Source organism: Rutidosis leptorrhynchoides, chromosome 1 (assembly GCF_046630445.1).
Source record: "Rutidosis leptorrhynchoides isolate AG116_Rl617_1_P2 chromosome 1, CSIRO_AGI_Rlap_v1, whole genome shotgun sequence".
In the NCBI taxonomy this organism is placed as follows: Eukaryota; Viridiplantae; Streptophyta; class Magnoliopsida; order Asterales; family Asteraceae; genus Rutidosis; species Rutidosis leptorrhynchoides.
The window spans coordinates 560127713-560140675 of record NC_092333.1 but is presented as its reverse complement, the minus strand read 5'-3'; the positions used below and the strand labels follow the sequence as shown (position 1 = coordinate 560140675).

The following is a 12963-nucleotide window of genomic DNA, read 5'->3' as shown; positions in this document are numbered from 1 at the left end:
TCTGAAAAAGACACGCGCTTCTTGATTTAGGTCATGAAGTTGTCGTCCAGACCAGCTGTAGGTTGACGAAAAATCTAGAAAAGTCATCTCTAAAATCAGCAGGAAATCCACGGACCTCAGCATAAAACAGGGTCGCCAAGTGGTCAGATTTATCCTAACCATGAGAAGGATTTATCTCGTACAATGGGGGGCACCGTGCAAATTAGCTGGATAAGACTAATGAATCAGATCCCCAGAAAGGATAATCTCCTTAAAGATTAAAAATCAGCTTTTAAGACTGATATTACTCAATCCTAGAGATTGACCTTAAAGATTGAGAATTACAAACTCATGGAATTCAATGATATCTAAACTCGAGCTTGAACGAGAAAATATTTTGATCAAAATTACAAACCGATTTGTTTTCTGAAAATCCATTTTCAATGCGTTCATTACCATTGAACGTAAAATCCTAGGAATTCACCTGGAATTCATTAGGTCACCTGAACCAAATCGGGTGTCAACCGTAAGAACGGTGGTTGCATAGCATGGTCAAAGACAGGACCTTGTGCCAGACCGAAAAATCATAAGGGTGAGCTTTACTATTGCTCCTACCAAGGATAGTAATTGCGTCCGACACGTTATAGACCATAATTAAAAGCATGTCAGGGGACATTGCCTTAACAGTTGCTTGTTCAACGCTTTCCTTTACAACCGGACGGTAGTTTACCGAAAGGTAATATACGGAGCAAGTATACTGTACGTGTTGCTTTCCTAATACAAGGTTAGCAAGTGGGTGACACAAAACCGCAAGTTTTGAGCTAAAATTTTCAAATCTGAAACTCACCAAACCCACAAAAATATTTTGCAAACACCGGTGAAGGGTTATTCCGGAAAACTTATCTAGGGTAAAAGCTAGATTAAAATTTTCAAAAGATCAAATGTTTTCATAAAGATCCAATTTCCTTAATGGATCTAAATTTTATAGTCATGTGGGACTGTAAACCATATCGTTACTACCATTGTTTATACCGCCGTATAGAAATCACTGATGTACAAAGTGTGAAGAATAAAGAAGTGATTCTAGTATTTCAAGACTATATTGCTTGAGGACAAGCAACGCTCAAGTGTGGGAATATTTGATAATGCTAAAAATGAACATATATTTCATAGCATTATTCCTCAAGAAAGACAAGCTTTTAGTTGCAATTGTTCTATTTAAAAGTGATATTCGTTTAAATAATAAAAGGCGAAGACAAAAGACAGATTCGACGAATTGAAGACGCAAAGGTCCAAAAAGCTCAAAAGTACAAAATACAATCAAAGTGGTTCCAATTATTGATAAGAAATGTCTCGAAATTACAAGAGTACAAGATTCAAAACGCAAAGTACAAGATATTAAATTGTACGCAAGGACGTTCGAAAATCCGGAACCGGGACATGAGTAAACTCTCAACGCTCGACGCAACGGACTAAAAATTACGAGTCAACTATGCACATAAATATAATATAATATTTAAATAATTCTTAAAATTATTTATATATTATATTTATATTAAAAATCCGTCGGCAAACAAAGAGCCAAATCTGGGTGAGCTGTAATTTCAAACTCCGCGAGTTGCGGAGTTTGAAGGCAAAAAATTACGCGACTCGCGGAGTTCACCTGGACTCAAATTCCTATAAAAGCCAACGCAGTTCGACGAGTTTTAATATCAAATATCAATCTCTCTCTCAATATATACGTAATATATATATATATATATATATATATATTTATATTTTAATTTTAATTTTAATTTTAATTCTAATAATAAGGGTATGTTAGCGAATGTTGTAAGGGTGTAAGTCAAAATTCTGTCCGTGTAACGCTACGCTATTTTTAATCATTGTAAGTTATGTTCAACCTTTTTACATTAATGTCTCGTAGCTAAGTTATTATTATGCTTATTTAATCCGAAGTAATCATGATGTTGGGCTAAAAATATTAAAATTGGGTAATTGGGCTTTGTACCATAATTGGGGTTTGGACAAAAGAACGACACTTGTGGAAATTAGACTATGGGCTATTAATGGGCTTTATATTTGTTTAACTAAATGATAGTTTGTTAATTTTAATATAAAGATTTACAATTGGACGTCCCTATAAATAACCATATACACTCAATCGGACACGATGGGCGGGGTATTTATATGTACGAATAATCGTTCATTTAACCAGACACGGGAATGGATTAATAGCCACTAGAATTATTAAAACAGGGGTGAAATTATGTACAAGGACACTTGGCATAATTGTTAACAAAGTATTAAAACCTTGGGTTACACTCAGTCGACATCCTGGTGTAATTATTAAACAAAGTATTAAAATCTTGTTACAGTTTAAGTCCCCAATTAGTTGAAATATTTGACTTCGGGTATAAGCATAATTTAACTAGGACACTCGCACTTTATATTTATGACTGATGGACTGTTATGGACAAAAACCAGACGAACATATTAAATAATCAAGGACAAAGGACAATTAACCCATGGGCATAAAACTAAAATCAACACGTCAAACATCATGATTACGGAAGTTTAAATAAGCATAATTCTTTTATTTCATATTTAATTTCCTTTATTTTATATTTAATTGCACTTCTAATTATCGCATTTTTATTTATTGTTATTGTATTTAATTGCACTTTTAATTATCGTACTTTTTAATTATCGCAAGTTTATTTTATCGCACTTTTATTATTCGCAATTTCATTATCGTTATTTACTTTACACTTTAAATTAAGTCTTTTATTTATTTAATATTTTACATTTAGTTTTAACTGCGACTAAAGTTTTAAAATCGACAAACCGGTCATTAAACGGTAAAAACCCCCTTTATAATAATAATATTACTTATATATATATTTGTATTTTTATAAATTTAAACTAATATAGCGTTAAGCTTTGTGAAAAAGATTCCCTGTGGAACGAATCGGACTTACTAAAAACTACACTACTGTACGATTAGGTACACTGCCTATAAGTGTTGTAGCAAGGTTTAAGTATATCCATTCAATAAATAAATAAATATCTTGTGTAAAATTGTAACGTATTTAATAGTATTTCCTTGTAAAATTTAATAGTATTTTATACCCCTTAGCTTTGACATCAACATCACTTTCTACCATCTTAGCCATCACAACCGCTTGAGACAACGACGTAGCCGTTCTAACAAAAGTTCGATACTCTGGCAGAATTATATTAACAAAATGCTGAATACGAGACGCTTCGTCTGGCACCCATTGTTGTACAAACCTCAGTTTATCCATAAACTTCTCTACTACCTCGTCGATCGTCATTTGAGGTGTCATCTTCATTTCAAGAAACTCAGTCTTGATTCGGTTCATATCAAACGGATTACAATATTGTTCACACACCTTCCCATGAAACTGCTCCCAAGTGATCATACTCACTTGTTCTTTCGGTATACTGGAAATCAAGGAATCCTACCAAATCATAGCCCTACCTTTCAACAGTCGACTAGCATATGTTACTTTCAGCTCAGGTTCACACTGACACGCTTCAAATACCCTTTCAATTTCTCGTAACCAATTGAGAGTTACAGTCGGATCAGTACTTCCAGAGAACTCGGAGGGTTTGCAATCACGGAAGTTCTTATAAGTACATCTTTTGGGTGGTTGCATGTAAGGTTGTTGAAACATTTGCATTTGGTATGGGTTCATCATCATGGGATTTTGGTAAGTAAAAGTGTTTTGAGGTGGTATATAATATTGGTTAGGTATTTGATTCTGAAACTGGTTCTGGGGCACATTAGGTATCGTTTGGGATTGCGCTGTTGGGAATCCAGGTGGTGTATCATCATTTTCAGAATGCCTCGCCAATTCAAGCTCATTAATTTTGTCCTCAGCCTCTTTTAGCTTGCTTTCTAACTGAAGGATGTAACTACTCTGATCATCATCCGACTCAACACCCTCTTCTGGTGCTCTAAATGTTCCGGGGTTGGAGGGGCCAGTTGCGTTTCTATCAGCGATACCTGTGCTACAAAACATCTCACACAAAATCTTAGTGGATAACAGTTAGTTCAATCACAACTAACACACGTATATCCTATTTTCACTTAGCCCCCACTCCCACAGACATGTTTGACTTGCCTCAGGGTTTGGGAACAAAATACGAGCACATATTTGCTGCCAAACCATGCTCTGATACCAACTTGTAACACCGGCCATTTTTTATTTTTATTTTTAAATACACAGCGGAAGACTTTATTAACAAACACAATATAAGTCACGTCATTACGTTTAAGCTTACACAACGGTGTTACGTTATCACAAAACATTATTTATACAAAAGTCCACATCAGAGTTGGGTTGTCAAACATGTCTTCTGCAATAGCACCCTTCCTGACTAGCAGTACCTAAACCTGCAAGGGGAGAATATGTGGGGGATTAGCGCACCGCTAAGTGAATGGAATCTATCTAACAGATATAGCTTAAGTCACACACAAGCTATATACTAACAACAACACATGCTAACTATCAACTAGCATACAATAAGACAATACGAGGATCGGCGACTTGTACGAGCACACGACTCCTAGCTGATCGGACTTGAGTCTACTGATAGTCCCTGCTACTCAATTCACAGTATAGTTATCCAGATGCAGGTGATGCATCATTCACACTATACTCTACAATCAGTAGCCTATGGACCCAACCTCCCCTAGGCACAGTTGACCTCATACGGACTCTAACCTCTCCTAGGCACGGTCTCGAGTCCCCAATCTCCCTAGGCCCGACTGGTGCCATTCACACAGTGTACACATAATTCACATACAACATTAGGCATACTATATTATTCTAACATGGCAATTTCTACACTATGCATGGTAAAAGAGTTAACCATAGTAGCATGATATGCTACTTAAACTCTATCCGGAGATAGACCCACTCACCAATTACCAGCAACTGCTCAGTTATTATTTCTGAGCTTCCTCCTTGTCCTTATAACCTGAGAACAATACAAACAAAGTTAATATACATATCCAATAAATAATATAATCATTTCATACGATTAACTAGGTCATAACACCATATATTCATAATTTTATGAGTCTACATCATGACTCCACTCAATAATGGCATACAGGTGCGTGCAAAACACGGCATACACACTAAAACTCCTTTTACGGCCTAAAAACAGTTTGATCTAGTTTCTTAAAAGTTCACCATTGAAAAGTATTCTTTATTACGATTCTAACGATAGTTATTCATCAAAAACGGAGTTACGTTTTGAAAGTTACGCCCGTTTCAATTTCATAAAAGGTACTGTAGCAAATAGTGGCACTGTAGCAACTCGGTACTGTAGAAAATAGTGACACTGTAACAACTTGGGCACTGTAGCAACTCGGGTACCGTAGCAAATAGTGATACTGTAGCAATACCGAACACTATAGCAAATAGTGACACTGTAGCAACTCGGTACTGTAGCAAATAGTGACACTGTAGCAACTCAGGCACTGTAGTTACTCGGGCACTGTAGCAAAATACTGTAGCAACTGGTTCGAACACATTCGCTGATTTCGTGATTTTTTCCCCAAAAACTCGATTTTTGAGCGATTTTGATCAAATTTTAAGCACATGGAAGCTACTAAACATATATACAACCTATTTCTAACATCAATTAACACATACAAACACATAATATGAAGATTCAAGCTCAAAATTCATCAAAAACCCATTTACACCAAAAACCCAATTTCTATGAATTAAAGCACGAATTCAAGCTAACAAACCTGGATAAATGATCACAAGGATGATATGAATCAATCCTTAAAGCCTCACAATCCAATTTAAGACTTAGATTCAATTAGGGTTTGTGAAGGGATGAAGTTTAGGTACGTTCTTATTTTTGGGAAATTAGGTGAAATGGATGGAAACATCCAGATATTACACTCTTATGTGTTAAAAATTAATACCCCATCACACACGGGTATTTATCAGTTATCTAAAATCTTTCGCACAAGATTAGGTAACCCAAACGAGGTCCAAATAAAATAAACAAACATGTTCTGGGACCCTTGTCACAAATTGGTCACAACACAATTATAATAAAACACTAATAAAATAATTAAAATAAAAGCACTTAAGACTAAGCATAAACCCTAAGGGCAAAATAGACAACTTACAACTAGCCCGGGTTTCAGTCTGTTACATTGTATTCTCCAATCATGTTAACAGAGGCAACGTTCTTATTCCCCATGATTAGATTGATCTCTCCGGTCTTCAGCTTCCTACTTCTTGTGAGTCCCTGCACATTTGTACAAATGTGAGTACCACATCCTGTTTCCAATACCCAGGAATTAGAAATAGTAGTATTGTTTAGTTCAATCATGAACAAACCTGAAGGTACAGCGACACCCTTAGCCCGTAGTTCATTAAGTTCCTTCAAGTACTTAGCACAATTGCGCCTCCAATGTCCTTTATCCCCACAATGGAAGCATATTGCTTCTTCAGGAGACTTGGTTTGCGGGATCTTTGAAGTAGAAGAGTTAGCAATGCCCTTAGGTTTAGGTTTGAAGTTGGACGTGCCAACCTTACCCTTGCCCTTGTTCTTGCCCTTTGCTTTGTTTTTCTTCTTCTTGATCCCACTTTCACGAATGGCTAGGACGGTAGTTGCGGGTTTAGCTTTGGCCATGTTAGCCTCAGCGGTTTTCAACATGCCATGGAGCTCCATGATTGTTTTCTCCATATTGTTCATATTATAGGTCATAATGAATCCTTCATATGCACTAGTCAGCGAGTTTAGGATAAAATTCGTTGCAAGCTCTTGACTTATGGAAAAACCAAGGCGCTCCAGCCGGTCTATGTACCCTTTCATTTGTAGTACATGGACACTAACGCTACTTCCCGTTGCCATTTTGCAAGATACGAGAGCTTTCACGGTGCCAAACCTTTCTTGCTTTGCTTGTTGTTGGAACATGTCTTTGAGTTGGTTAAGCATGTCATACGACCCTAAGCTCTCCATGCCCTTTTGGAGCTCCGGAGACATGGTCGCCAACATCAAGCATGCTACCTCATTAGACTCGGAACGACGTTTTTCAAACTCTTCCCTAGCCGCTTGAGTAGCTCTCGATCCGGGTTCTGCCGGTAAGGGTTCCTCAATTGCCCTGATCTTTCCGTCCATCATAAGAGCAATTCTTAGGTTACGAAGCCAGTCCATGTAGTTCAAGCCCGTAAGCTTGTCCTTTTCGAGGAGCCCTTTAAGGCAGAAATTAGTGATTGATGACGAAGTAGGATTTGTGTTTGTTGCAGACATCTATCATATTTTTAAAGTAAGTTGTATTAGTTAGTTTGATATGTTTAATCCTTGTTAAGATAATTACCCAAGTGTGTTCAATATTCAAACAATTATAATTAACAAGGTTAAGATCCATATTTCACTTATGGTAACGACGGGTTTACCGTGGATCGCCAATCATAAGCTATTTAGGTAGGTAACTATATTACCAATTTCATCCATTATGAAATTCGTAGGTTCTGTAGCATTTAGTGATAATCAATTATTTCACTTGGAATGTTTAATCCCTTCTACGCTAATCCTTCCTCGTGGCGGGTTTGCCGCGAACCACGATTTCAGATTGTAAACCGTCCGTGATAGATACACACGAAATCCGGCCCAAGACTCTTGGGTATCGCGAAATTCACCTCACCCTTCCCAACACCCAATTAAAGTCCGGCCCAAGACTCTCGGGTATCGCGAACTCTAACAGGTAGAAGGTTCGGATGTGTGTACAACTCATGGGTAGCGTAAAGTTTACATTTAAAATGGGGTTTTGTTTTCTTTTAGCAAAAGTAGTTTATTCCATTTCAAAACATTTGCTAATTATGTATTGCGTGTTGCGTTTGTTAAACTAATTTTAACCAAACCATTTTAAGTGATTATTGTCTTTTGTTTCTATACTAATTTTCTAGCTAGCATGGCATAGACAAATAAGAACACAATAATAATCATGACACGCAATTATCGGTAGTATGCCTCGAGTCCTATGCGTTTTTCCGGTGAGCCAACACACGAAAAAACTTGATCAACTAGGGACATAACCTTGTGTGAGAATTGGCTCCCACTAAAACCGCCATCTCCATTAAATGCTCGGACGGGCCACCTTGTGAACATCATCTTCGTGATGCCAATCTTGGTTGCATTATTTTACAAAATAACTATTCTATTTTCTATACTACTACAAATATAATATGAAAAAGAAATACGACATGCAAGTCGTTTAATAATTATTACATTCATCCCGAATAAATAAGAAATACGACATGCAAGTCGTTTAATAAATTATTACATTCATCCCGAATAAATAATAAATTAAATCACACAACCAAACATTTACACAAGGGTCTTATAGAGGCAAATACTACCGATTTCATACAACAATCATATACATTACAAATGGAGTGCCAAACATCCATTTTATGAAACATGTTTCGATAAGGATTGATTTAAACAACACTTAATGGCATATAACAAATATCAATCCTTGTTTACATAACTTATGTATGTAAATCCACTTCATATTTTGTAAGTATGGTTTTCATGCCAAAACCATCCAAACAAACATATTAAGTGAATTAAAACATGTTGGAGATTTATCCACTTTAACAAAGCATAAAGTCTAAAATTAACAATTTTAATTTTCTCATTTCATGTAAAACATGAATATAATTTATGTACTTTATTTTCCTAAACTTTGAATCACTTTTAGTCAACATTCAAGTTACCTTATCAAATTTTCGGATTTTGACAGATTCATACATGCAACTTCAGATGGTCATATCTTACTCATTTCTAGTCCGTTTTTGATGAATTTTTTTTTCAAATTTAAGTTCTTTCAGTTAGCTTTCAAATGCAATTGGTCTCATACAATAATATTGAGTTTAAAGCCCCGAAACAGTCCATCAAAGACGGACTGTCCAAGCTGGAAAAAAAAATTCTTAAATGAAAAAAATGAGTTTAACCCATTTTACATTTTGCCAAAATCCAAGATTCGAATTAGTATTTAGGAAACATAAAACATAAATCATGATACTTGTTTTGCATGTTTGTTATGCATGATCATCTCCAAGAATCATGCACAACGCATCCATCAAAACTAAATATCATAAGAAAAGTTTGCTAAAACTTGTACAAGATGGCTCGGTTACCACTGTTGAAGTATGATACAAATTCAAAGCGAGCGGAAGCATTTTTAAAACTTTACAAAATCATACTCTTCCACGGATCATTGTACAAAACTTTAGCAAACAAAATAAATTAACGAAACCGAACAAGAGAAGATTAGAATACAACCTTTGTAGCCTTTTGAAGATCGAATTTGAAAACTCAAAGAAGAGTTCCTCTAAACGGTAGACACCCAAAGTTCCAACCTTGTTTCGATCTATACCTTCTACTTAACGGATCTTTTCTTCTTTCTTATTTCCACCAAAAACGGAACCCAATTATAGATTTCAAGTATTTTGGTTACTTGAAAATGGGAAAGAAAATAGCATTTTTGTATGTGTGTTTTGTATCTTTTTGTATATATTTCCAATACCAAGACTTGGTATTATATGGACTATTACATAATTGATACAATAATACATATAGTACAAATATAATAAATGAAGATTTGGAAAGATTTGCAAAATCAAATCTTTATATAAAATAAGATTTACAAAATCAAATCATATTTTATAAATCAAATCAAATCTTATATCTTATATAAAATATGATTTGAAAAATCTAATCAAATCTCTACATATTTAGATTTGTAAGTATATGTAATATGTAAACACTTAAAAAAACTTACTTAATTTATTAAACTATTAACTAATGATTAATAAATTAATTTTCGATTAGAAGGTATATCAAACAATTTACCATTGGCCTTTGTGTGTGACTGAATATAATAAATGAACTTTTATTATTTAATGTCATGGGCATATCTTCGGAATATATGTACCACGGTCAAACCACGGTCGAACCGTAGCCAACCCGAGAACATATTTCCAACAAAACTTACTTTGCAACTTTTTTAATTAATACTCCAAGGTGGGAATTTGGGTATGCCAAGCTATACAGTATATTTAACAGACTAATTAGATCTGCACTAATGGCTAAAATATGCTATTAATAGAATTTGTTACCTAGGGACTAGAACATGTATGTAGATACATACGTACACACGTAAGTTATAAGTGCCGCCTATCTTTCCTTCACTCAGTCTAAAGGTAGAAGGTTTTTCCCTATTCGGGCTGGGAGGACGAGTAATGTGATCCCGTACTCCGATGTACGCAGCCTAGCAATATTACTTTTTGGCTGTTACCAACTCTTATGTGGCCGCTACAAAATATTCGTCATAGGCAGGATTCGTACCCGAGACCTCTTGCAAGGAACTTGGGGCACCAACCACTAAGCTATCTTGTGATGGTTTTCTTTCACTTAGTGTTTGTGTATATATATATGTGTGATTAGTGTAGTTTTCACTTGTATATACTTTTGAGTCTTTGCAAATAAAGATGAAAGAGGACAAAAATTCAACGTGGTTTAACGTTGAATATGTGCCTAACGATTACATCTTCCCCAAGGAACATAGACCCCAAAATCTTGATCTACCTGTTTGTGATTCTATTCCTGTTATTGATATTTCAAAAGCAACAAATGGACATAACCAACCAGTTGAAGATATCATCACTGCTTCCCAAGAATTCGGGTTCTTTCAGGTACTTTCACACATAAAAATCCATACTAATTATTTTATAATTCTGGTTTGGGTTTCAAATTCTAGTGATATTATAAGCAAGTATTATATTTTTTTTTATTCTGTTTTCAAACAATTCATGAAATAGGTGATCAATCATGGGATACTAGAAAAGACGGTGATCGATGCAGCGAGTGTTCTTAAGGAATTTTTTGACATGCCATCCAAAGATAAAAAAGAAATCGTTCCATATAAAAAAGCGTATGTCTACACAAGCAGCACTGATTTTGCCAAAGATGGCGTACATTTATGGAGGGAAAATTTAAAGCACCCATGTCATCCTTTAAGAGAATGCATTGGGCTATGGCCCGATAAGCCAACCAGATATCAGTAAGATTTGTTTTTTCTTTTTCTTTCTTTTTTTCGTAATAGAGACATGAGTTTGATTGTATGGTCCTAAGTGAAAATCTCATACAGGGATGCAATCGCAGCTTATTTAGAAGAAATACAGAAACTAAGTTGCACGATTTTAGAGATGATTAGTGAAGGACTAGGACTTGAGACAGGGTACTTTAATAATACAAGTGAAGTTCAGTTATTATCATCAAACTTGTACCCACCGTGCCCGAACCCAACTCTAACCTTGGGAATATTACCACACCAAGATCCTAGCCTTATAACCATTTTGTATCAAGGCAATTCGACCGGGCTGCAGGTTATGAAAGATGGTCAATGGATCAATGTTGGTGCTAATTCAAATGCCTTTGTTGTTAACATTGGTAACCAACTCGAGGTAAGTTAGTTTCAAAAAGTTGGAAAGACTACTACTTTTTGTTTACTTTCTATTTTACCCTTTAGCGTTTTACCTATTGTTTTTTGTTTTACACGCATAAAGTAAGGTATAAATGAAATTTATCTTATTTTTCATCTTTATATTAAGTGGGCAATTAAATAGGGAAGGAGAGTGTAATAAATTGGCCTAAAATATTTCGGTCATAATCCGTTCAATATGTTTTTGACATAGGATTTCTTCTGATGTGCTGGCCACAATTTTAGGTTAACTTTTTGGTCTCCCAATTAGGTCTACCAATCAATTCTATTAGGTTCAATCGCATACATAATTTTAGTTAAATTGGGAACAAGTCAAGCACATTATTAACGATTTTATGGGTACAGATTATCAGCAATGGAAAGTTGAGAAGCATTAAACACCGAGTAGTAACAAGTACAAATGGAACCAGAATAAGCATTGCAACGTTTGTGAACCCGTCTCCCGATTGCATCATTGAACCAGCAAAAAATTTAGTAAACGAATTGGAACCATCTCGTTACACAGCAAGTCGATACAAGGAGTATGTCGACCACAACAACGCATTTGGCGACTACACTGTCGCCATACAGAATGCTCTGCGTACAGGAAATAAAAACTAATTGCTTGCGGTTAAAAGCACGTGGATTAGCTAGATAATACATGTGATTATATTATATGGTGAACGTACTTCCAAAAGTTTGGTTACTTCAATGTACTAATGCTATATTCATATATATGTTGTAACTTCTGTGTAGTGTTCACATGCACATAATTAACTTTAATATAAGTAACATATACAGTCCTAAGTTAAGTTAGTAGTTAACTAGTTGTGGAGCCCTCGCTTCGCGCCGGGGGCTCCGTTTTGAATGCGAGTTAAAAAAAAAGTCTTGATCTATTTTGTAAAAAAGAATTTTTTTCGACATAACATTGAAGGGTTGTTCCTTTTGTGAAAGTTGCTTCTTTTAGCGTTCGGGTTTTATTTTAAAAAGAAAAAGTTAGTAAAGTGGGGGTTCGATTTGTATTTTAATAAAAGTTAGTGGGTTAAGTTTGTGAAATTTGAAAAAACTTTACGTATAAAGTGGGGGTTCGATTTGTATTTTAATAAAAGTTAGGGGGTTAAGTTTGTGAAAATTGAATATTAGTAAAAAAAAAAAAAGTTAGTAAAGTGGGGGTTTGATTTGTATTTTAATAAAAGGTGGGGGGTTAAGCTTGTGAAATTTGGGGAAAAATAAACGTATAAAGTGGGGGGTTCGATTTGTATTTTAATTAAAAGTTAAGAGGTTAAGTTTGGTGAAAGTGGGAAAATGAATAAAAAAAAAGTTAGTAAAGTGGGGGTTCGATTTGTATTTTAATTAAAAGTTAAGGGGTTAAGTTTGGTGAAAGTGGGAAAATGAATAGGACTATTCATTTCCACTATGCCATTTGTTAG

At 35.2% G+C, this 12963-nt stretch overlaps 1 protein-coding gene across 1 annotated transcript; it reads left to right on the top strand.

Annotated features, from left to right (window-relative positions):
• Positions 1-10522: 10522 nt before the first annotated feature.
• LOC139880981 (hyoscyamine 6-dioxygenase-like) lies at positions 10523-12351 on the top strand. The gene is made up of 4 exons (XM_071865531.1): positions 10523-10745; positions 10872-11113; positions 11201-11516; positions 11900-12351. The coding sequence occupies exons 1-4, from the start codon at positions 10542-10544 to the stop codon at positions 12152-12154; spliced, it is 1017 nt and encodes a 338-aa protein (XP_071721632.1). The 5' UTR covers positions 10523-10541; the 3' UTR covers positions 12155-12351.
• The last annotated feature ends 612 nt before the right edge of the window (positions 12352-12963 follow it).